This window comes from Muscardinus avellanarius (genome assembly GCF_963383645.1).
Source record: "Muscardinus avellanarius genome assembly, chromosome: 5".
In the NCBI taxonomy this organism is placed as follows: Eukaryota; Metazoa; Chordata; class Mammalia; order Rodentia; family Gliridae; genus Muscardinus; species Muscardinus avellanarius.
The window spans coordinates 89,916,230-89,943,419 of NC_137790.1; the positions used below are offsets into that span (position 1 = coordinate 89,916,230).

The 27,190-nt window shown below is 39.4% G+C and overlaps 1 protein-coding gene across 1 annotated transcript; it reads right to left on the reverse strand.

The window, feature by feature from the left end:
• Positions 1 to 530: 530 nt before the first annotated feature.
• YEATS2 (YEATS domain containing 2) lies at positions 531 to 21,049 on the reverse strand (the record flags this gene model as incomplete). The annotated part of the gene is made up of 7 exons (XM_080696311.1): positions 531 to 651; positions 5,509 to 5,670; positions 9,179 to 9,294; positions 12,116 to 12,361; positions 14,984 to 15,076; positions 15,913 to 16,010; positions 20,950 to 21,049. The coding sequence occupies 7 exons, from the start codon at positions 21,047 to 21,049 to the stop codon at positions 531 to 533; spliced, it is 936 nt and encodes a 311-aa protein (XP_080552437.1).
• Positions 21,050 to 27,190: the final 6,141 nt, after the last annotated feature.

Consider the following 27,190-nt stretch of genomic DNA (forward strand, 5'->3'; position numbering starts at 1 on the left):
ACAAGGTCTCACTAAGTTGTGGAGGGCCTCACTAAGTAGCTGATGCTAGCCAAGAACCTGCAATCCTCCGGTCTGAGCCTCCCAATTACTGGGATTATAGGTGTGTGCAACCAAGCCTGGTTTAACTGATCTTTTCTTTTTCTGGCCATACTGGGGATGGAACCCAGGGACATTCTACCTCCAAGCTACACCCCTGCCCTATTTTTTGTCCTTTATTTTGAAACAGGGTCTCCTGAATTGCAAAGGGCCTCACTAAGTAGCTGAGGCTGGTTGAGAAGCAGGATCCTCCTGTCTCAGCTTCCCAAATGCTGTGATTACAAGCATGCGCCACCATGCCCAGCCTTAATTGATCCTTTTAAAGAATATACATTGTGCTAAAACAACTGTCTCTCCAACCTTCCGAAGACAAAGGAGTGTTGTGGTAGTAAGCAAAACATGTGCAAAAGATTATCGGCTTCCCTAGTTCTCAATCTCAGGAGGCCTAAAGAGCTGGTGAAAAGAGATACTTCATTTTGGGGAGCAATGCTTTGTTACAATACCTTCAGATTATGTATGATATCTATCCGCTTGTTCTGGCTGTCCTTAAAGTGAACTTGAACTCTGACGGGAAACTCACCCCAGCCTCTTCTGGTCAGGTGAAAAGGAGGCTCTCTAGGGAAAAGCAGATGTTTACACATTCACCCATGTTCATGCTCTCATCCTAGAGGGAAAAGTTTTCTCACAATCGTCAAATTAGAAATACAAATCCTTCTGAGAAATACTCAGGCTCCCGTGTGGGAAGCCAAATCAATATGCTCATTTGCTAAAATGATGAATTTGCTAATATAATGCAGAATTATAAAAAGTTCAACTCAAACCTAAATTAAACATTCAACTAAAAGGCTTGGCTCATCTAATCCAAAGTAATTTCTGCAGAGGAGGAAACTACGGTGACTAATGAATGCTACACTACTGGAAGCCAGAAGCCTTGACTGTATGTTCTCACCCCTGGTCTTCAGAGGCAAAACAAAATAAATAATAAAAATGCTCAATCTGAAAGTGAAAATTTACTCGAAACTGTTGGCTAAGAGAACTTTAAAAAAAAAAAGGACTTTATATACACACTATGATCTTCCCATTTAGTGGCTATGATTTTAGTGTTAGAGAAGGCATGTGAATGCTAACTTGACTGAAGAAATGTAATTTGTAAAGGAGGGGAAAAAAAAGTTAGGCATGGTGGTACACACCAGCTATTCAGAAGGCTGAAACAGGAAGGTCACAAGTTCAAGACCAGGTTTGGCAACATAGCAAGACCCTTTCTCAAAATAAAATATAAAAGGGCTGGAGATGTACCTCAGTAGCAAAGTGCTGGCCTAGCAGTATGTGTGAGGTCCTAGATTCAATTCCCAATATTGGATGGGTATACTGACGATTCATTATACTCTTTACTTTTGTATATGTGTGAATTTTTTCCATAATAGAAAAATTAGAAACTTGAGAGATATTTTACGACTTAACTTAATATGGAGAGAGGAATACCTTTAAAGTACAAATGTTTATGAATTCATGGCTTGGAATTAATGTAATGAGATAAGACACTGAGATTGCAGGGGAGAGGTATCATCGATACGATGTGCTTTTGGGAAACTAAGAAGATATATGAATTCGGTAAGGGTAGAGTCCAAGGACAAAACTTGAGAGAAATCTAAAAGATATAAACGAACAAGCACATAGCTAGGAGGTATACCAGAAGAGCCCAGAACAGAAAAATCCCTAGTATGAGGACAGTCTAGAAGGTAGAGAAAGTAACACCCATGTTATAAACCGTAAAAAAAGCAAAGAGAACTACCATGTCCTGGATGGAAGAAGCCAGGTGAACAAGAGTTGAGGTACAAGAAGTAAGCCATATTGATGGTAGAGAACAAAGTCTCTAACTGGTTAGTTTATGTCACAACAGTCAACCTATGCAATACTGTCCAAGTAGCACACATCAGACAGAATGTAACTGCTAGTGGTTATTTCTTTTTTGTGTGTGGTACCATGAATTAAACTAGGGGCGTTTTACCTCCAAGTTGCACCCCTAGACCTTTTGATTTTTTGTTTTGACAGTGTCTAAGAAGGACATGGTGGCATACACTTGTAATCCCAGTACTTGGGAGGGAGGCTAGACAGTAGGACCAAATGTTCGAGAACAGCCTCAGCAAGAAGTGAGACTCTTATCAACCTAACTAGACCCTGTTTTAAAATAAAAATTAGCCAGGCGTGGTGGCGTACGTTTGTAATCCCCACACTTGGGAGGCTGAGACAGGAGAATCACACAGGTTCGAAGCCAGCCTCAGCTACTTAGTGAGGCTCTCAGATACTCAGTGAGACCGTTTCCAAATAAATTATAAAATAGGTCTGGAAGTATAGCCCAGAGGTAGGAAGCCCCTGGGTTCTACCCCCAGTACCACCAAAAAATTATTTAATTAATTAAATAAAAAATTTTAAAAAAGAGCTGCAGATGCAGCTCAGATGTAGAACGTCCCTGGGTTCCATCTCAAGTACCACACACAAGAAAAAAGATTTTTAAGGCAATGAATTTAATTTTTGCCATATATGGGAATTTCCTGGACATTAATCTGGACATTGTAACACACTGTATTCACACAGAAGACACACTAAGAAGAAAGATGATATTCCAGGTAGAGAAGACAAGTCTAGGTTTTCTAGGAGGGAGAGAATGCTGGGCTAAGCTCTACAGGGTGTTTCTGAAAGGACTCACACATCAGGTCAAAACAAAAAATTCACACCAAGTCCCAGATAAGGTCTCTTCAACACTAGTAACTGAAAACCTAAAAATAAAACTCCTTTATAAACTAAAATCTATCACTGGAAATACAATAGGTACCAACACTGAGTAAAATGTCAAAAATAAAAAATTTTATAAACAGTAATAATAATATCCGTGTTGGAAAATATAATATCATACAGATTGATGATCTTGGGTAGATGGGATACAGATTCAATTATTTCTTTCCCAGTAATGGGGATTGAACCCAGAGGAATTCTACCTCCAAGCTACACCAGCCCTATTTTTTTTTCTTCCTCCTCCTCCTCCTCTTCTCCTTCTTCTGCAGTGTTGGGGATGGAATTCAGGGGCATTCTACCTCTAAGCTACACCCCCAGTCCATATATATATATATATATATATATATATATTTTTTTTTTTTTTTTTTTTGGTGGTACTGGGGCTCCTGGAAACCCTTCTACCTCCGGGCTACACTCCCAGACCTATTTTTATATTTTTATTTGGAAACAGGGTCTCCTAAGCCAGTGAGACTGGCTTCGAACCTGCACGATCCTTCTGTCTCCGCCTCCCAAGTGCGGGGATTACAAGCATGCGCCACCACGCCTGGCTTATATTCTTTATTTTGAAACAGGGTCTCACAAGTTGCAGGGGGCCTTGCTAAGTACCTGAGGCTGTCCACGAACCACAATCCTCCTGTCTCAGCCTCCCAAATGCTGGAATTACAACGGTACACCAACACACAGATTTCATTCCTTATTTTGAAAAGGGTCTTGCTAAGTTGTAGAGGGCTTCACTAAATAGCTGCAGCTGGCCATAAACCTGAAATCCTCCTGTCTCTGCCTCCTAAGTACTGGGGTTATAAGCATGTACCTCACGCCCAGCTTAAAAGTATACTTATATCAGAGTATGTTGTAAGGTAGAACAATTAAAATGGTATAATACTGTCATGGAATAAATATTATTAACAGAGTCTAGAACCAGATCAATGTTTATGTGGGAATTTATATGTATATTAGATGTAAGGAAAGATAGCTGATAAATGGAATAACTTGGCCATATAAGGAAGATAAATCATAGCCCTAGCCGGGTGTGGTGGCACATGTTTGTAATCCCAGCATTTGAGAGGCTGAGAAAGGAGGACTGCAGTTCGAGAACAGCCTCAGCTACTTAGTGAGGCCCTTTGAAACTCAGTGAGACCCTGTTTCAAAATAAAGAATAAAAAATAGGGCTGGAGATGTAGCTTGGAGGTAGAAGGCCCCTGGGTTCCATCCCCAGTACCACAAAAAGCAAAAAACTAACAAACAAAACACAGCCCTATCAAAGTATTCTACTTTCTAACCAGCAACTCCTTCTTCATTCCTAATCCAACTCTTCTTTGACCCCACTGGGATGTCTATTCTTGCCCATACAAATTTTCAGTATCTTTTTACTGCTCTTCTACAATCTACTTCTCTCTTTACTCTGAAGATTAGATTCTATGATATATCACAATAGCCTACTCACTTAAAGCATGAAAATCGATGGAATAAGAGACCAGGGTTTTGGAATAAATTGTCTATATGCATGTCAAAACCCTTAGTTACAAGAGCAAGAAAACCCGCAGTAACAAGAGTAAGAGTACTACTGATAGAACAATCAGTAAACCAGGTACAGACTTTCTGGAAGAGAAGAGGCCTGCACATGGTATGTAACTGCAATATGGAGAGCAGCCGATCACATGGGTGTCAGTGGAACCAAGGGGGACTTGTGGGGAGGAGAAAAGGTAGTGTGGAAACCACAAATATGACAAGGAAAACATGCACCCCTTTTCTAGACCCAAAAATACAAAGTGTGTAAGGAAAAGAACAGCCATCATTTAAGGTGTTCTTGGGACACAGCCATGTTGTTCAAGATTCAGAAATAAAAGGACTGTTCTAGTCAGAGCAGAAGGTATGGGGAGATTTCACTAACAATAAACCAGAACCATTCCCACAATACATTCTCTGAAGATGTTTACGACATGTAACATGATGGAGAGGTGTGAAGAATACCTCTAAATGATAAAAGCAAATTTCATAGGAACATTGTATTATTTTTTCTTTGTGAAATAACAACTATACTATGAAAAATAATATATAGGAAAATATATAGGAAAAATAATATTAGGGGTTACTTCTGATAGGGTGAGATCATAGGGAACCTCAAACACTTGATATTTCTGTGAAGTCAGAATCCTATATTTAATTCCATTATACATAAAGAAGTAGCCGGGTGTGGTGGCGCATGCTCGTAATCCCAGCATTCAGGAGGCTGAGACCAGCGGATCATGGTTAGCAGACAGCCTCAGCTACTTAGTGAGGCCCTTTGCAACTCAGTGAGATGCTGTTTCAAAATAAAAATACAAAATAGAGCAGGCGGTATAGCTCGGAGGTCAAATGCCACTGGGTTCCATCCCCAGACCCACACATACAAAAAAAAGATATAAAATTAAATTTTTATATACATCATTGTCCATATAAACAAATCTAGCTATTTCCAAAAGGAAGCAATCAACTAATAGAAATCTGACAAGAAAGAGTGCCTGTTCAGTGAAGCAGTAATTGGTAAGAGGAAACCACAGCTAAAACTACATTGTGACTAAGAGCCAATGCTGAAAAAACCATTAATAACACAAACATTACAGGTAATGTTCTGAAGTTAAATCACTTTCACTTTACTAAATCTGTTTTTCTTAGGTTAAAGAGTTCATGTGTGCTCACCTAACTTCCACAAGGTCATTTGGTTTATAGCTGGGATGAAGAAAGAACCAAACTTTCTTGACAAAATGATTTATGCTGGGCTCTCTACGAGACCCTCGGACATAGACCATCCACTTATGGGTTGACTGGTCATTTTCTTCCCTCTTATCTGGAGGTATATACCTAGAGGAGAAAAAAAGGCATCTGAATTATTTTTTCCTTCAAATATCTAACAACTTCTACTTAAAACAAGATTAACATTCCAGCAATATTTAGCAGCTATAATCTATAATCATTTTATTATTTTTTCTCCCCAAAACATTTCTTTAGCGTTTGAGGCATTCCCTTAAAGTTTGTTTTGTTTTCTGATTATCAGTCTGAGATTAAAAGAAAAACAATCAAACTTGTTTTACCTGTCAATTGGGTACCTGAGGTGGAAATAAACAGCCCTCTGGGTTCCACCCCCAGTATCACCAAAAACAAACAAACAAACAAACAAACATTTTCTAAATGCGTAGCTATCACACAGCTGTATAGTGATACCATATTTAATAACCTTACTAAGCTCTCTAGCTAATCCTACATTATCAAGAATCATTTTAATTTTCTCTATGCAATCATATAATTTATTAACCCAATTAACAAATGTTAATATTTGGCTTTTTCGTGTGTGTGTGTGTGTGTGTGTGTGTGTGTGTGTGTGTGTGTGTAGTACTGGAAATTGAACCCAAGGTTCAATTCTACCTCTGAGCTACACCCCCAGCTTTTTATTTTGAAACAATGTCTTGCTAAATTGCTGAGGCTAGAGGTACTGCTTCAAATGGAAAGAGCTCTGCCTTTGAGACCTGCTCCACAACCTTTTGTTACACTTTAAAAACATTTACAAGCTGGGCCTTGGCGGTGCACACTTGTAATCCCCGCACTTGGGAGGCTGAAACAGGAGACTGCACAGGTTCGAAGCCTGCCTCATCTACTTAGTGAGGCTCTCAGCAACTTAGTGAGACCCTGTTTCCAAATAAAATAAAAAATAGGTCTGGGAGTGTAGCCCAGAGGTAGAAAACTCCTGGGTTCCATCAGCTAAGTAGCTGTTGTTGTCCGCAAACCACGATCCTCTTGTCTCAGCCTCCTGAATGCTGGGATTACAAGTATGTGCCACCAAACCCAGCCCTTGGTTTGCTTCTGAAATGATTAAAAGTTAGGAAAACCATTCCCTGAGGCCTCTTCTTACTATAATATTAGGATAGTAAGCATAGTTATGTCAAATTATTCATGTATTTGGATAGCTGAAAATGAGATCTTGCTACTTGAGAATAGCAGTCCTGATGACTACTAAGATTTAAACCTCTTTGAGCTGGGCATGGTAATACACATATAATTTCAGTACTTGGGAGAATGGGACAGGAGGATTGCAGGTTTGCGGCTAGCCTCAGGAACCTTGTGAAGTCCTCTGCAACTTAATGACACCCTGTTTCAAAATTTAAAACCATAAGCTGGGCAAGGTAACGCATGCTTGTAATCCCAGTGCTTGGGAGGCTGAGACAGGAGGATCGCACATAACCGGGATCCTCCTTTCTCAGTCTCCCAAATGCTAGGATTATAAGCATGTGTCACCATGCCCGGCTCCTGTATTTTTAATTCTTTATTTTGAATTTTGAAACAGGATCTCACTAGGTTGCAGAGGGCCTCACCAAGTAGTTGAGGCTGGCTGTGCACCTGTGATCCTGCTGTCTCAGCCTTCCAAGTACTGGGAGTATAAGCATGTGCCACCACACCTGGCACTGATCTGTCTTGATTTGCTGCCTCTTGCCAGTTATGATAACCCTAAGCTGCAGACTAGAACCATCTTCCTGTGAAAATCACAGTAAAGACTCTCAGTCAGGTGTGGTGGCTTGCTCTTGTAATCCCTGTGCTTGGGAGGCTGAGACAGGAGGATCGCATAGGTTCGAAGCCAGCCTCAGCTACTTAGTGAGGCTCTCAGCAACTTAGTGAGACCCTGTTTCCAAATAAAATATAAAATAGGCCTGGAAGTATAGCCCAGAAGTAGAAAGCCTCTGGGTTCCACCCCCAGTACCACCAAAAAATAAAAATAAAATAAATAAATAAAGCCGGCATGGTGGCGTATGCTTGTAACCCAGCATTTGGGAGGCTGAGACCAGAAGATCATGGTTCACGGACAGCCTCAGCTACTTAGTAAGGCCCTGCGCAACTCAGTGAGACCCTGTTTCAAAATAAAGAATAAGAATAGGGTCGGGGGTGTAGCTCTGAGGTCAAATGCCTCTGGGTTCCATCCCCAGACCCACTAAATAAGTAAACAGATACATACATACATACATACATACATACATACATACATACAAACACAAGAAGGCTGGATGTATATCTCAGGGGTAGAATGCCTCTGGGTTTCATCTCTAGTACCCCCCACCCCTAAGGATCTAAGGTTTTAAAGAAAAAGTAAACAAAAAGTCAAAGAAACTTATCAGACATAAATCCTTCCATATCAAAAAGAAAATAAAGAAAAGCTAAAGTTTTGGCTGTTTTGGCTTTGATAATGCCTATTACAAATAAATACGGAGAAAAAAAATGTAGACGAGAAAGTTAATAGTTGAAGGCAGTACCTGAGAATTTACAGTTCACATTGGCTTTTAAGTACCTCACAATTAGCAACTTTTTTGTGTGTGCGCATGTGTGCACACACGTGCACATGTGTGTGGTACTAGGGATTGAACCCAGGAGTGTTCTATCTTTAGGCTATAATCTGCAGCCCTACCCAGAGGTAGAAAGCCCCTGGGTTCCAACCCCAGTACCACAAAGAAATAAATAATAAATAATAAGTAAAACCTGAAAAATTTGAAAAGCAAAAATAAACAAAAAAAATCCCAAACAAACAAAAAACAAACAAACAAAAAGCCCCCAGCCCTGTTTAAAAAAATAATTTATGTTTAAACAGGGTCTCACTAATTTGCTTAGGGCCTCACTAAGTTGCTGAGACTAGCCTCGAACCTGTGATCCTCCTTGTCTCAGCCTCTCAAGTACTGGGGTTACAGGAGTGCCCCACCACTCCAAGCCATAAACAGAATCTTTTACAAGCTTCACACAAGAATATAAGAGGATACTATACTGCCTCTTCTCTAGTGATATTTTTTGTTTTCTTTGCAGGACTAGAGATGGAACCCAGGGGCATTTGACCTCTCACAGCCACACTCCCGGCCCTATTCTTTTTCTTTATTTTGAAACAGGGTCTCACTAAGTTGTGGAAGGCCTAAGTAGCTGAGTCTGTCCGCGAACCATGGTCCTCCAGTTTCAGCCTCCGGAATGCTGGGATTACAAGTGGGCGCCACCACGCCCGGCTCTAGTGGCATTTTGGAACAAACATCTTCTCTTATTTATTATCCCTGGATATTATTGTATATATGTGTGGCAAAATGGCACTATGAAGAGAGGCAGTACAGAGAAAACAATATCCAAATGGAAAATAGGAGACCTACAGTCAAATTCTGACTCTGCTTCTAATAAGCAAGATTGTCCTGAGAAAGTCCCTGGACCATGGTTTACTTTTGAAACAACTAAGAGCTTGGGTAACAGGATTGCTGAGGACTCAACTCCTATAATACTACGGTAGAAGAGTATCAATGTCAAGATATTAATATAAATACATGGCTGAAAATCAGACAATTCAACTGGTACTCACTTGGATACGTTGCCCACTACTATTGTTTTCTTTACAAAAAGTCGTGAAGTCTCATCTCCTGTGAGATCAGCATTTCGCTGTTCTGTTTTATGGGAGCCAGTAATATTAGATGTGTCCTAAAAGTAATCATAATCAATATTCATTTTCATTTTGAATAATTTACAACAAGACAGAAATCACAAAATCATAAAAGGTATGAAAAATTCAGATTTTTTAATTACAGTACTGGGGATGAAACCCAGGGGCATTCTAGCTCAGCTGCATCCCCAGTCCTTTTTTTTATTACTTATTTTGAAACAGGTTCTCACTAAATTGCGGAGGGCCCACTAAATAGCTTAGGCTGTCCTCGAACCTGCAATCCTCCTGTCTCAGCCTCCCCAAATGCTGGGATTACAAGCATGCGCCACCAACCAGGCCCAGCTCTAAGGCCCAGCTTTATTTCTTTTTTTTTTCTTCCTGCAGTACTGGGCATTCTACTTCCAAGTGACAACACCAGCCTTCTTTTTTATTCTTTATTTTGAAACAGGGTCTCAGTAAGTCGCAGAGGGCATCAATATGTAGCTGAGGCTGGTCACCAACCGGGATCTCTGTCTCAGCCTCCCAAATGCTGGGATTACAAATGTGTGCCACCATGCCCAGCTCTATGTCTTATTCTTTATTTTGAAATGGGGCCTAAGTAGCTGAAGCTGACTGCGAACCTACAATCCTACTGTCTCAGCCTCCCAAGTGCTGGGATTACAAGCGTGCACCACCATGCCCAGCTAGAATTTTTTTTTTTTTATATTACAAATTCTCTGGCTTTGTAGCCTCTCAAAACAAAACAAAACAAATTTACAATAAATACTGTCTATAATTCTATGTGTTTTTAATATTCATATGTCTGCTCTCTATATAAAAACAAGATGTAGAAGGAGACCTAAGATGGTTATCTCTGGAGAGTGACAATGGAAATGGGGAAAATGATCACAATGCAATTTACCTTCTTTTCAATCTTCTGAATTATTCAAACATTTTCAATGAGAAAATATACAATAATCAATTTAATAATCAATTAAATTTTAATAATCAATTAAAAGCAGTGACAGACTGTTGGGGTTCAAATTCTTACTTTTCATGAACAAATATATAATGTTGAGTAATTTCGGTCTATGCCTCAAAGGATGTTAACAGTACCTACTTTATAACTGTTTTGTACAGTTCTTAGAAGAATGTCTGGGGCACATAGTAAGCACTAAATGTAATTACATATATGTATGTAAGTATATTTCACACACACACACACACAATCACATGTTGTATAAGAGATGTTGGGTGTCTAAATCCTATCACTGGTATGACCTAAATTATTTTCCTTACAAACAGTAAAACAAGCTGGGAGCCAGGCATGGTGGTGAACATTTATAATCCCAGTACTGGAGAGGCTGATACAGGAGGATCACAGGTTCACAGCCATCCTCAGCTACTTAGTGAGGCCCTCTGAAACTTAGTGAGACCCTGTTTCAAAATAAAAGATAAAAGATAAGGCACTGGGGGCGTAGTTTGGTAGAATGCCCCTGAGCTCAACCCCCAGTACCGGAAAAAAAAAAAAAAAACCACACCTTTAAATAAGGTGTGTGTGTGTGTGTGTGTGTGTGTGTGTGTGTGTGTGTGTGTTTGTTACTAGGGATTAAACACAGAGGCATGCTATCTCCATGCTACACCCCTATTCCAATTTTCTTATTTGAAAACAGGGCCTTGCTAGGTTGATAAAAGTCTCACTACTTGTTGAGACTATCCTCAAACCTACGATCCATGCCCAGCTAACAAATAAGAATTTATAATAGCAAATTAAAATTTGATTTTATTAAAAATAATGAGCCTGGCTTGGTGGTACACACCTGTAATCCCAGCTACTCATGTGACTGAGGTAAGAGAATCTTAAGTTAGTAGCCAAACTACATAACACAGAAAGACCTGTCTCAAAACGAAAAATAAAAAGAGCTGGGGATGTAACTCAGTGGCAAAATGCCCCTTGGGTTTAATCCCACTACTAGAAAATAAATAAATAAACAAGATATTTGCTATCTTTGTACATAGAAGGCAACTTAGAAATTTCTTTTGTCACAGACTACGTGGCTGAGAAAAAGCACTGGTCTAACCCAATAACTCTATAGCCAAATATACCAACTTTAAAGCAGCTTGAACTGGAAATTCAAGTAACAACTTGGTCTAATCCAATAACTCTATAACCAAATATACCAAGTTTAGAGTACCTTGAACTGGAAATTCAAATAAGAACTTGGCATGATCAAGTATCAATAAATGGCTTTCAATTCTATTTATTATTTGTCAAATTTCCTCAAGTTAATACAGCATCTTAGAATATAAAGTTTCTCAGAGGAAACTACTTAAAAGCCTCTTGAGAGAATAACACTGTAGAGAGGGAAGACCTTCAACAGTTCACTGAAGCACCACTCACAAAGGCTCCTTTCATGTCTACATGAAGGAGAGCCACCATTTATGCTATACCCTCAACCTCAAACTCTAAAATTAAAGATATGGGTTTCATTCTCAGTTCTGATACTTTTGGGGAAAATAAAGCTTTACCCTCATCAAGACCCAATTTTCCCATTTTAAAAAGAAAACAGTCTAGCCAGGTGAAGTCATGCACCCTATAATCTCAGTGACTCAGGAGGCTGAGGCAGGGATATGGCAAGCTCAAGGCCAGCTTGAGAAAATTAGTGACACCTTGCGTTAAGTTAATAAAAAGGCTGGGGCGTTAGCTCAGGATAAAGTACCTTTTGGGTTCCAACCCCAATGCCAAAAGGAAAAAAAAGAAAAGAAAAGAAAACAGCCTATTTACCAAAGTTCCTGAAAAGTTAAATGAGATGATATGTGCATACTTAATAAAAAACGAGTTCCCCTTCCCTTTGGCTCCCCCCATCTGTCCAGCTCTACCCTTCCAGTATTTCGGCTTGGTCTCTGCTCCAGGTTGTTTGAGAGTCTTTCTTCCATATCCATATTGCTGTTATTATCTTTGTCAGATAAGAAATCATTGTGTTGAGATAAAGAATCACTTTCTGAATGATTAGCTGATGGTGTTTCTGATCTCTGATTGGTAGGAGATGAAGACCTAGATGGTGAGTCCAAAACTTTCTTGATAGCAGGATGATTAAAGACCATAGTATCACACGTCTTTGCTCCCTAGGGAATTAAAAAAAAACACAAAACACCAAGCAAAGTTTCAATCCAATCCACCAAACAAAAGTAAAAAGTTGATTTTTCTAAAACCCTTAGCTATGACAAGATCATGTTTAAAATCCTTCAAAAATCTTCACACCCATAAAAAGAAGCTTAAATTCCTTAATATGGTCTGCACCAGCAAAACAAAAGCTAGAGTGGTGAGCAATTGTGCAAAAGGTATTATAGCACTAAAAGCTAAAGATGTAAAATCTTCTTAAGATAAATGAGAAATGAAAATATACAGTAGCATGAAAAATAAGATTTTTTTGTGGGTCTGGATATGGAACCCAGTGGCATTCGACCTCCGAGCTAAACCCCCCCCCCTTATTTTTTATTCTTTATTTGGAACCAGGGTCTCACTGAATTGCAAAGGGCCTCACTAAGTAGTTGAGGCTGTCCTTGAATCTTGATCCTCTGGTCTCAGCCTCCCAAATGCTGGGATTACAAGCTTGCGCCACCACACCTGGCTAAGATTTGGTTTTAAAAAGTAAGAAAAAGGAAAGAGCTAAGATATTTACTTTCCAAAGACAAAATCAGGATGTGGTGGCACATGCTTATAATCCCAGTACCTGAGAGGCTGAGACTGGAACATCAAAGGTTTACAGTCAGCCTTGGCTACTTAATGAGGTCCTCTGCAATTTAGTAAAACCCTGTCTCAAAATAAAGAAAAAAAAATAGGGCTGGGGATGTACTTTAGAGGTAGAATGACCCTAAATTTAATCCCTGGTTAACACACACACACACACACACACACACACACACACACACCTTTCATTTATAATTGGAACAATTGAGTAATAATCACATTAACCAAGCTGGGAATGGTAGCACATGCTTATAATTCCAGCATTTAGGAGGCTGAGACAGGAGGATCTTGGTTCACAGCCAGCCTCAGCTACTTATTGAGGCCCTTTGCAACTCAGTGAGACCCTGTTTCAAAATAAAGAATAAAAAACAGGGCTGAGGGTATAGCTTGGAGTAGAATGCCCCTGGGTTTCGTCATATATATATATATATATATATATATATATATATATATATATATATATATATATATATATATATATATATATATATATATCTCCATTCCATTAGCCATGTGATAAAACCTAACATCACTAACAGGACAACCTGATATTCTGTGCCTGCTGATGCAATACAATTCAAAGTATATAGCATCACCTAGGAAGTATACTTACCAAATTTTTAACCTAAACTTAATCATGCCTTTAGTCTTGACTTTTATTTACAAAAAAAAAAAGAGGGGATAAAGAAATAACCCTTGGAGAGTCAAGCGTGGTGGCACGCGCTTGTAATCACAGCATTAGGGAGGCTGAAACCAGAGGATCGCAGTTCGTGGATAGCCTCAGCTACTTAGCGAGGCCCTCTGTAACGTAGTGAGACCTTATTTCAAAAAAAGAATAAAAAATAGGACAGGGGGTGTAGCTTGGACCTGCAAAAAAAAAAAAAACCCCTTGGAGAAGGGAGATACTTTATAAAATAAATGGCCTGGTATCAATTTACCATGGGAGAAAAAAAAGGTGGAGGGACTATTCTAGAAACAACCACATGTACCCCATAAGCCTTAAGGGATTCTGTTCTGATAAAAACAGCTTTAAAGTTTTTGGGGATAACTAGGAAGAATTTAAGCTGGGTTAGTTACCAGATATATTAGGGAATCATTCATTTGCTGAAGCATTATGAGTACAAGAAAGAAAATTAGCCAGGCGTGGTGACACACGCTTGTAAACCCAGGACTTGGGAGGCTGAGACAGGAGGATCGCACACCCAGCCTCAGCTACTTAGTGAGGTTCTCAGCAACTTAGTGAGACCCTGTTTCCCAAAAAGTATAAAATAGGTCTGGGAGTATAACCTCAAAGTAGAAAAAGCCCCTGGGTTCCACCCCCAGTACCACCAAAAAAAAAAAAAAAAAAAAAACAAGAAAGAAAATTTTTGAAGAAATAAATACTTCAGTATTTATAAGTTAAAAGTTATGACTCCTAGAACTTATTTTCAAATGTTTTAGAGAAAAGTAAAAGCAAATATAGAAAAATATTAAAATCGTTGAATCTAAATGGTGTTCATACAAATGCTAGGTCCCCGTTTGTGTATATTTGAAATCTGGCATAAGAAGGGGGGAGTAAAGGCAGAACTTGTTGAATAAGGTAAATCTTTTGAATCTAAAAACTGCTATCATTAGAGAGAAAACTCAATCAGTCTAAAACTTATTCCAAATCATACTAGAATAAAATGAGGAGGAACTAGGGCAACTTACAATGAGGCCTCACTCATTGTTCCATCTGCAAAGCCTAGAAAAATGCTAGCAATTAGTAGGAAAAGATTAAGTGAAAAGAAACAAAAGAAATCAAGGATTACTAGCAATACAGTGGGATGACTAAAGGTCTATGGTTGAAGATAATGACTAGCAAGTCCATGCACTTTCCCAGAAAGGTAAGCAAGGCTTCTCAAATTTAAAGGTAAATATAAGAAATGTTTTAAAGGCAAGGGAATTCTGTATTGACATAAATTTCCTCAAACAATAATACCGCAGCTGGAAAATGACTTAAGATGAAGAACACTTACCTCAGAAACTTTCAGAAGACCTGCAGAAGCATAGTAGTTTGCTACAATGCAGGCACGAAGTTTATCCATCATCCTTCTTGCTTCAATCAGTCGCTAAAAACAAGTGTTAACTCATTACTTTAAGATATGGCAATTACAGAGATGTACAATTCACAAAATATAAAAAGCAAATGACAAAAAGAATTCAATTTCTCTAAAAAGTAAAAAATTTAAAAAATTTCCTACTTATCAAATTGGCAAAGATTTAAAGAATGGCAAAAACAGTGATCAAAGGTATATAGGTATATTAATACACAGGAGTATATTCATAAAGCACAAGAACAAAGAGGGATTATCTTTGGAGATGGAATTTTAGGCAATATTTCTGTCTTCATCCTTTCTGCAATCTCATTGTTTTAAAATATTTAAGAAATATTTAAGCTGGGCCAAGCGTGGTAGGGCACGCTTGTAATCCCTGCGCTTGGGAGGCGGAGACAGGAGGATCACACAGGTTCAAAGCCAGCCTCGCTGGCTTAAGAGACCCTGTTTCAAAAAAAAAAAAAAAAAAAAACCTCGGAGGTAGAAGGGATTCCGGGAATCCCACTACCACCAAAAAAAAAAAAAAAAAAAAATTAAGCTGGGTATGGTGGCACACACTTGTAATCCTAGTACTTGGGAAGCTGAGTCAAAAGGATCACAGATTCCTGGCCAGCCTCAGCTACTTAGTGAGGCCTTTTGCAACTTGTGAGATCCTGTTTCAAAATAAAAAATAGTGTTGGGGGTATAGCTTGGAAGTAGAATGTCCCTGGGTTCAATCCCCAGAACTGTATTTTTTAAAAAAGTACAGAAAAGGCAAACTATGACTTTATCTCAACTGATTTTCTCCCATTTCATTTTATGTACTTTTTTCTTGTAACTTTGTTGGTTTTTTCAATTTATTATCATTATACCTGGTCGATGACTTCAATTTCATGTTCCTTATTCTTCATTTCAAGAGAAAACTGTTCCTTAATAATAGTCTCAATCTTCTGCACAGCAGCATCTCGAGCTATACAAAGAACACAAAATATACCCAAGACCTAATTAATCAGTAGCTATCTCAACTGAAGTCAGCAGGCAACAAAAGAACCCAAGAAATTATAACTCTGAAATGGAGAGACCTGATAGAAAATTAAAATCACTACCAGTGGGGCAAACTGACCTCATATGTGCTTTCTGACAATATACACTAAGACTATCACTACAGAGATAGTCCTGCCAAAAATTCTTTTTTTTTTTTTTTTTTTGGTGGTGGTGGTATTGGGGTTCTTGGAAGCCCTTCTACCTCCGGGCTACAGTCCCAGACCTATTTTTACATTTTTATTTGGAAACAGGGTCTCCTAGGCCAGTGCGCACGGCTGACTTCGAACCTGCGCGATCCTCTATCTCTGCCTCCCAAGCACGGGGATTACAAGCGTGCGCCACCACGCCCGGCCTGCCAAAAATTCTGACCCCACTCACCATAACACATCAGACAAAACCAAACTGAAAACATTCTACAAAATAACTGGCCTGTACCATTCAAACACTGAAGTGAAGAAAAACAGAGAAAGGCTGAAGAAATGGAAAAAGACTAGAAACAGAACTGAATTCCCTGTGTGGCCTGGATTGGATTGCTTTTGTTTGTGGGTGGTACTGGGGATGGAACCAGGGGCATTGGACTTCTGAGTTACACCCCCAGTCCTATTTTTTTATTCTTTATTTTGAAACAGGGTCTCACTGATTTGCAGAAGGCCTCACTAAGTAGCTGAGGCTGTCTTTGAACTGCAATCCTCCTGTCTCAGCCTCTCCAAATGCTGGGATTATAAGCATGTGCCACCACGCCTGGTTTGGATTAGATTCTAAAGGGGGGAAAACTGCTGTAAAATACAATCTTGTGACAACTGATAAAACTGGAATATGTATCACAGATTTAGGTACCATAAATGTAACTTCCTGCTTTTAATCATTTTACTGTGGTTATATAGGAAGATACCCTTGGCAAACACACAGAAGTATTTCCAATTTATTCTCACTTAGAAATGTTTAGGGGGAAAAAGTGCTTCTCTACTGCATGCATGCATACATTTATGATTATGTTCATCAGTGTTCCTTGCTATTTTTGTTTGAAATTACATCAAAATGAAATTACAGGGGGGAAAAAGGAAAAATGAAAAGACCATGAGGATTCCAAGACAGGTATTTGGAAACTTCTGAAAAATACATTTGATCCAAAACAAAGACAGTTAAGAGTTAGCTGAAGGGAGTGGTAGTCTGTGATACTTATAGTGGTTTATAAAGGCAGAAGTTTCCTTCCGCAGAGAAGGGGACAGTGAGAAAGTCAGCAGTTTCTAAGCAAAACTACCTGAAGGACTAGACAAAGGAACTCAAGACAGGCATAGGTGGCATGTTCCTATAATTCCAGTACTTGGGAGGCTAAAATAGGATCGAAGGTTTGAGGACAGCCTAAGCAAGTAATAAGACTCTCATCAACCTAGTGAGATCTTGTTTCAAAATAAAAATAAGAAATAAGACTGGAATATAGCTCTGAGGTAAAATGCCACCAGGATCAATCCCCAGTACCACAAAAATAAATAAAGAAACAAACATAAGAGGAAGAAATTCAAAAGATTTTTTAATTCAGATGATGACTACTCAAGCAATATGCAACTCAAAGAGCTAAACATATCAAAATATGGAATGATAAAAGAGAACAAAGGAGATAGGGAGTAAAAGAAATGCTTAAAAAACAAATCTGGGACTAAGTAAAAATAGTTCTTCTGTTTTAACATGAAAAATTCATGCCTTGAAATACAGCATATGAATACTTTGACCCTGGTGATCTGTGTTATGTTCTCCCCATGAAATATGTCATTAGACTGGCAGTTATACCCCCAGCCCAATTTTATTTCTTATTTGGAAATAGAGTCTCACTAGATTGCTGAGAGCCTTGCTAAGCTGCCAAGGCTGGTTTTGAACCTGTGATCTTCTGTCTCGGCCTCCCAAGTACTGGGATTACAAACATGCATTACCATGTCCTCTGGCATTCTACCTCTGAGCTACACTCCAAGTTCTATTTTATTTTTTATTTGGAAACAGGGTCTCAATAAGTTGATGAGAGCCTCACTGAATTGCTAAGGCTGCCACTGAACCTGCAATCCTCCAGTCTTAATCTCCTAAGTAGACATGCCCACCCAGCCTAGATTGGCAATTTAAAATTAGTAATGAAAGCAGGGTGTGGTGGTACTTACCTATATAATCCCAGTACTTGGGAGGCTGAAATAAGAGGATCGCAGGTTCAAGGACAACCTCAGCAAGTAGTGAGACTCTAACCAACCTATAGAGCCCCTGTTTTAAAATAAAAATAAAAATTAGGGCTGGGGTGTAGCTTGGAGGTAGAATGCCTCTGAGTTGGTTAAATCCCCAGTAACAAAAATAAAATTAGTAATCACGGTACATAGGAGGCTAAGACAAGAGGATCAAAGGTTTGAGGACAGCCTCAACAATTTAGTGACATTCTCAGCAACCTAGTGAGACTGTTTAAAAACAAAAATTAGCCGGGCATGGTGCATGGTGGTGCGGGTTTGTAATCCCAGCATTTGGGAGGTGGAGACCTTAAGATAGGGGTTCAAGGACAGCCTTAGCTACAAGCTAGCAAGGTCCTTCCCAACTGAGTGAAAACCTGTTTCAAATATAAAAAAGACTAAAATACAGGGCTGGGGGTGTAGCTCAGAGGTAGCACCCCAGGTACGGCCAAAAAAAAAAAAAAAAAAATAATAATAATAATAATAACAACAACAATAATAATTTTTTTTAAAAAGGACTAGGATTGTAACTTACCTCCCATACTACACACACACACACACACACACACACACACACACACACACACACACAATTAATTAGTAATGAGTAGGACTGAGGGTATGATTCAGTGGAAGAGTGCATGCTTATATGTTCAAGATCCTGGGTTCGATTTCCAGAACAATAAATAAATAAATAAATAAATAAATAAATAAATAAATAAAATAAAACCACAGGCACTCCTTTTATCGGGCCATAGTGGTAGACCCATGTAATCATGCTACTTAGGAGGCTCAGGTGTGAAGATTTCTTCAGCCCATGAGTTCAAGGCCAGCCTGGGAGACCTCATGAAAAACCAAATACAACAATGAAAAGTTTGGTTAAAATTAGTAATGGCATGAAGCCAGGCGTGGTGATGCACGCTTGTAATCCCAGCATTTGGGAGTCTGAGACAGGAGGATTTGTGCAGGTTCAAAGCCAGCCTAAGATACTTAGCGAGGCCCTTTACAACTCAGTGAGACCCTGTTTCAAAATAAAGAATTAAAAATAAATAAATAAATAAATAGGACTGAAGGTGTCGCTGGGAGGTAGAATTCCCCTGGGTTCCATCTCCAGTATCTAGAAAGAAAGAAAGAAAGAAAGAAAGAAAGAAAGAAAGAAAGAAAGAAAGAAAGAAAGAAAGAAAGCATATGTCTGCATAGAAGCAAACAACTGATATATTTATCATATTTGATGAAAAGACTTTTTCAGTATGACTAGGTATTATATATACAAAGGTAAGTACAAATTTCTATGTAAAACCCAGCAGATTCTTAGTACATCTGAGAGACAAACCCTAGGATCAGTGTGTTTTACCATAAATGCCTCTGAAAGAAATTCTCTTCTCATGAAATATGGAAAAACAAAAACACAACAAAGTAATATAAGCCAAGGGAAACAAACATCCGACCAAAGCCACATTAGAAAAACTCCTGGGGAGCAAGGTGGCACACATTTGTAATCCCTGTACTTAGGAGGCTGAGGCAGGAGGATCGTGGTTCACGGACAGCCTCAGCTACTCTGTGAGGCCCTCCACAACTTAGTGAGCCCATCTCAAAATAAAAAATAAAAATAGGGCTGGGATGTAGCCTGGAGCTAGAAAGCCCCTGGATTCCATCCCCAAAGGGGGGAGAGGGGAGGATCAGGGAGATGGATGGACACCAAGAAAAGTGAGGGAGATTCACCAAGTGCTATGTGCATGCATGTCCCTATCACTCTAAACTTCATTATGATGTAAGATTACAATGGGCCAATAAAAAGTATTTTAAAGAGGGAGAACAGCAAACTGCCATTTAGTAATAAACAAGGAATTGCCCCTGCTTGGAGTATTTGGGAACTCAAATTAGATTTAAACCAAAGTTACAGTATTACTAAACAATCATGTCCCTCTATTGTATAGAGGGGAAAGTTAGCTATGTGAATCTGTTGAGTGAAAGGTATAAATTATATGAAGCATCCATATTTATTTGGCTTCTTATTGAAAGAAAATGACATTCCTCATAAGTATAATTATAGCTAAATGATGGGGAAACTGCAGTGACAGGCTTTCACTATTCTTCCCAAGAAGACTTTTGGGGGCATGGATAACTTGACTGCACTTACAAACACAGGAATTTTTCCCCTCCTCCCTCCCTCCCTTCCTTCCTTTCTTGTGGTATTGGGAATGGAACCCAGGAGTATTCTACCTCTGAGCTACACCCCCAACCCTATTTTTTATTCTTTATTTTGAAACAGGGTCTCACTGATTTGCAAAGGGCCTCACTAAGTAGCTGAGGCTGTCTGCAAAACACAATCCTCCTGTCTCAGCCTCCCAAATGCTGGGATTACAAACATGCGTCACCACGCCCACTGACTTTATGATTTTTAAATAATATACAATGATAGCTAAAACTTGTGTCCTGTCTCATTGCCACTTTCACCACCTACTTGATCACATTCCTGTCGGATCATCTGCGTTTTATGCACAAATAGTATATTACTAATAAAGACAACCTGGCTAATAATTCTCCCAAACCCCATCAAATTATATATAACAGTGAATATTCCATTTTCAGTTTCTATCAATCTTAAGAGCACAGACAAATGTGAACAAAGAAATAATAACTTCTTAAGGATTAAAGTTCTACCTGAATTCTCAATCGCTTTATGCCGTTTATTTGGGAGGGCCACAGACACATCCTCATAATCAGGGTCAGTTTCTTTAATTGTTCGCTTGATGCCAGACATGATGATACTTAGTTCTTCACTGTGAAGCAATAAAAATTAATACAATAATAAAGAACACTATACAATACTAGCATTTATAAATGTGCAGGTATACACACATGCAAAAGGAATAAATAATATTACATAATAATGGTACTTAATGGTGTGTGCCTATAATCCCAGTACTAGGAAAACTGACAAAGGAGGATCCCATGTGTGAGGCTAGCCTCAGCAACTCAAGAAGACCCTCAGTAACTAACAAGACCTTGTTTCTAAATAAAAAGGGAGCCAGGTGTGGTGGCGCACACTTGTAATCCCAGCACTTGGGAAGCTGAGATAGGAGGATTGCAGTTCGAGACAGCCTCGGCTACTTAGAGAGGCCCTTTGGAACTCAGTGAGACTCTGTTTCAAAATAAGGAATAAAAAATAGGGCTGGTGGTGTAGCTTGGAGGTAGAATGCCCCAGGTTCTATCCCCAGTACCAAAAAAGTAAGTAAATAAATGAATGAGTGAATGAATGAATGGAGCTGGGGGTATAGCTTAGAGGTAGAATGTTCCCAGGTTCAACCTCTAGTAACAGAGAAATAAAAAACTGGTACTTATAAGCCTGAGTATAAAGGCTCAGTATTCCTTATCTAAAATTCTTGAGATCAGAAATGTTTCAGATTTCTGAATTCTTGGGGAACACTTGCACAGACTTTTCAGGTTACCCCTAATCCAAAAACCCCAAATCTGAAACCTGGTGAGTACTCAAAAGTTTTAGATTTCAGAGCATTTCAGATTTGGGATTTTCAGGTTGAGGATGCTTAACTGTATATATACATACCCTTTTCTGAACCAAAAGCCTATGTTTAGCTTCACAAAGTTCCAAAAAATATATCCTCATAGTCAAGGGAAAATCCTTCACCAAGGTAGTACATTGCTTACTTTTCTATTATTTGAGATACTGAGGATACAGCTCCAGCCCTATTTTACTTTTACTTTGAAACAGGGCCTCACTAGGCTGATGAGAATCTCACAACATTGCTGAAACTGTCCTCCAACCTGTGATCCTCCTGTCTCAGCCTCCCAAGTACCAGGATTACAAGCATGCACACCATGCACACAACAAAATAAAATCTTATATAAGTAAATGCTTCTATCTATCTATCTATCTATCTGCCTATTTATCTAGCTATCTTGCAGTACAGATAATGGAAGGGGGGGGGTTCCTCCGAGCTACACCCTCAGCCCTGTTATTTTACTCTTTATTTTTTGAAACAGGGTCTCACTGAGTTGCAAAAGGCCTCAGTAAGTAGCTGAGGCTGTCCAGGAACTCCTCCTGTCTCAGCCTCTGAAATGCTGGGATTATAAGCATGCACCACCACGCCCAGCTTACTATTTAAACTTACCATATGCATTCAAATAACATGCAAGTCAGGGTTTTTAACAAAGTTTTAAAAACCAAAACCATAATAAAACCCTTTAATGTTCTATAGTATAAAATAAATTGCACAGAAGAATAATTTTAGAAAGAAAATTATATAGCCAGGTGTGGTGGCACATGCCTGTATTGGGGAGGGTGAGTCAGGAGGATCATAGGTTTGAGGTTAGTCGCAGCAACTGAGCAAGACCCTGTTTTGGAAGACTGAAAGAGAAGATCACAAGCTCCAGTCCAGCCTGGGAAACTCAGCAAGACCCTGTCTTAAAAGGCCAGGCATGGCGCACACTTGTAATCCTAGTACTTGGGAGGCTGAGACAGGAAGACTGCAAGTTTGTGGATGGCCCCAATTACTTAGTGAGACCTTATTTCAAAATAAAAATAAAGCCGGGTGTGGTGGCGCACACTTGTAATCCCAGCATTCAGGAGGCTGATACCGGAGGATCATGGTTCGCCAACAGCCTCAGCTACTTAGTGAGGCCCTCCACATCTTAGTGAGACCCTGTTTCAAAATAAAGAATAAAAAAATAGGGCAGGGGGGCCGGTGTGGTGGCGCATGCTTGTAATCCGCAGTCTTGTAATCCCCGCGCTTGGGAGGTGAAGACAGGAGGATGGCGCAGGCTCAAAGCCAGCCTCACTGGCTTAAGAGACCTTGTTTCCAAATAAAAAAATATAAAACAGGTCTGGGAGTGTAGCCCAGAGAAGGGTTCCATCCCCAGTACCACCAAAAAACAAACAAAAAACAACAACAACAACAAAAAAACGGTCAGGGGTTGTAGCTCAGAAGTCGAATGCCCCTGGGTTCTATTCCCAGACCTGCAAAATAAAATAAAATAAGGCTGGAGGTATTGGTCAGAGATAGAATGCTCCTTGGTTCAATTTCCCATACCAAAAACTTAAAATTAAAACAAAAAAAGGATCCAGGTATGGTTGTTGCACACCTGTAATCCCAGTATTTGGGAGGCTGAGACAGGAGGATCACAGGTTTGCAGCCAGCCTCAGATACTAAGTAAGACCCTGTTTCTAAGTTTTAAAAAAAAATGTAAAGCCAGGTGTGGTAGTACACGCTTGTTATCCCCGTGCTTGGGGGCAGAGACAGGAGAATCGCGCAGGTTCGAAGCCAGCCACGCTGGGTTAAGAGACCCTGTTTCCAAATCAAAAAAGTATAAAAAATAGGTCTGGGAGTGTAGCCCGGAAGTAGAAGGGTTTCCAGGAACCCCAGTACCACCAAAAAAAAAAAAAAAAAGGAAAGAAAGAGCTGGGGTGTAGCTCAGAAGTAGAATGTCTCTGGGTTCATTCCTCAGTACCACAAAAAATAAGTATAAAATAAATAAAACAAAAGGGCTGTGAATGTAATTCAGAGGTAGAGTACTTACCTGGCATGCATGCAGCCCTAGCTTAGGGCAGGTAAGATCTAGAATCCTAGAACTCTACCATTCTAATGCTTTGCAAACACACATCATGCAAGAGGTGGTCAATTCTTGAGAGGCAAGGAGTGAAATCTGTTCAGAGTAAGGCTCTTTGAACGATCTGCATACACTACACGGGGCAAGGTCTCAATGATCTGGCTCCTCACAGTGTTAGAACCTCTGAACTTGGTCCTCCCAACACTTTCCATCCATTTCACAGGGAAGATGCAGCACAAGCAGACTTCCCATCTGCTTCCACACAGACGTGCTACGATGCTGGCAATGATTTTATAGTTCTCTGGCCCTGTCCTTTCTATATTCTTCACTTCAAACAAAGTATTTCACCCCTTCTAAGCAAGACATCCAATGTTCCTTTTTTGGTTATCACAATGGGAGAATCTAAGCCAGGCGTGATGGCATATGCTTGTAATCCCTGCATTTGGGAGGTTGATACAGGAGGATGGCAATTTGCAGGCAGCTCAGCTACTTAGTGAGACCCTGTTTCAAAATAAAGAATAAAAATAGGGCTGGGAGATATAGAAAGAAAAAAAAGAGAGAGAAAATCAATAATCCATTCCCCTCTATTAGCCAAAGAGATATTTCAAAACTGTTTACAAAAATGTAAGCTAAAAACAGAAACTTGTGGTATAACCCAATGAACTTCTGATCCAAGCAACAACAGGCATGAATCTCAAAATCATTACAGTAAGCAATACAAGAGAGTATACAATGCAGGGGTAGGGGATAGCTGAGTGGCAGAGAACTTTGTCTAGCATACTTAAACCCCGGGTTCAATCCGCAGAAAGAAAAAGATAAAGAGAGAAGAGGGAAGAAGGAAGAAAGGCAGGTATGCTGAATGGTTCCATTCATACAGTCTTTTCAAACTGATAAATCAATCACTGGTGGAAGAAATGAAGAAATGAGAACTACAGCTGAGGGTGCTGGTGATGGTGATCGGAAGGAAGAATGAAAGATCTTTCTGGGGTGACAAATGTTTTAGATCTTACTAAAGGTCTAAGTTATACAGATATATGCAGTCATAAAAACTCACCTAACTATATACAGTTATACTCTGTGTATTCTACTGAATTTGTAATCACCCACTTGAAATTTCAAAACTTCCCACAACACTTGGAGTAAATTCACAATTCTAAGTATGGCCTGCAAGTCGTTACATGAACTAGGCCCTGCCTCCCTCTCCTTTCTTGATCTTTAGGAGCTACACACATTCCTCAAATACACTTATATTTTTCCTTAGTGTTATCTGGGTGTATGGTTCCTTCTGCCTGGAATGCTCTTTCCGTAAATTTTTCCAGGGCCCAGCTCAACAGTCAACTCACTTCAGAAGGCCTTCTCTGACCACACTATCCAACACAGCTTCCGCCTCAATTCTCAAAAGTGCCTGCAAATACTCAACAAATTGTTTGCTGAGTAAATAAATAGTTACCTGACATAGTTGCCAAAGTATAAAAACCCAGAGTGAACTAACTAGCTCATGTTAGCTTTCATCATTTCTTTCATGACACTTGCAAATCTATTTGTTGATATTACTGCTACATCTTGAAAGGCACTATCCCTTAACGTTTAAAATGTGAAATAAAGAATGTGAAATAATGAGATATGCAAAGTTATCATACACAGAAACATCAGTTTAAAAAAAAGGAAGCAGAGATGTTACTATTAACAACAGAATAATTCAAAGAAAAAATACTTAATACAGAGTTAGGCGTGGTAGCACATGTTTGCAATCCCAGTACTTGGGAGGCTGAGAAAGGAGGATCATGCAAGTTTGAAGGCAGCCTCAGCTTCTTAATGACGCTCTCAACAAACTACTGAGACCCTATTTCCAAATAAAAAATATATAAAATAGGTCTGGGAGTGTAGCCCAGAGGTAGAAAGCCCCTGGGTTCCATCCCCAGTAACACACAAAAATAAAAATAAATAAATAAATAAGGTTGAGATATAGCTCAGAGGTAGAACGCCCTTAGGCTCCACCACTAGTATCCCCCCAAAAAAATCACAATAACAGGAAGAGAACTTGAACACATCTCTCCCAAAATTTAAAAGATGAAGAAAAGCTGGGTGTGGTGGCTCACACTTGTAATCCCAGTACTTGGGAGGCTGAGACAGGAGGATTGCAAGTTCCCGGCCTGCCTTGCAAGATCGTGGCCAGTCTCAGCTACTTAGTGAGGCCCTCCACAACTTAGACCCTGTTTCAAAATAAAGAATAAAATAGGGCTGAGGGTGTAGCTCAGAAGTAGAATGCCCCAGGTTCTATCCCCAGTACTGAGGTGGGGGAGGTGGAAGATAATATAAAAATATAGATAATATAAATAACAAAACTTTTTTTTTTTTGGGGGGGGATGGTACTGGGGTTCCTGGAAACCCTTCTACCTCCGGGCTACACTCTCAGACCTATTTTTATACTTTTTATTTGGAAACAGGGTCTCTTAAGCCAGCACGGCTAGCTTTGAACCTGAGCGATCCTCCTATCTCCACCTCCCAAGTGCAGGGATTACAAGCATGTGCCACAATACCCGGCTAACAAATCAAATTTAACAGATACAAAACAATTCTGAAATTAACAGAAAGATTATGGTAAAACATCTACAAAAGCTGGACGTGTGGCCCATGCTTGTAATCCCAGTACTTGCAAGGAACACATGTTAGAGGACAGCCTCAGCAAGTGTGAGACTTTCAAAATACAGAGACACAACTTACCAAAATCTAGAGATACTATGAAGGCACTATTAAGAGGAAAGTTTGTAGCATTGAGTGCCCACATAAGAAGGACAGAGAATCACCAAGTAAAGAACCTAATGACACAACTCAATGACCTAGAAAGACTGCAACAGTCTAATCCCAAAGCCAGCAGAAGGCAGGAAATTATTAAAATCAGAGCAGAAATAAATGAAATAGAGAACAACAACAAAAATTCAAAGAATCAACAAAACAAAAAGCTGGTTCTTTGAAAAGATTAATAGAATTGATAAATCCCTGGCCAACCTAACCAAAACTAAGAGAATCAACTCAAATGATTAAAATCAAGAGCCGGGCGTGATGGCGCTCGCTTGTAATCCCTGCGCTTGGGAGGCGGAGACAGGAGGATCACGCAGCGCACTGGCTTGAGACCCTGTTTCCAAAAAAAAAAAAAAATGTATAAAATAAGTTTGGGAGTATAGCGCGGAGGTAGAAGGGCTTCCAGGAACCCCAATACCACCAAAATATAAATAAGTAAATAAAATAAAATCAGAAATGAAAAAGGAGACATCACCATAGATAGTGCAGAAATTCAAAAGATTATCAGAAACTATTTAAAAATTTTATACTCCAA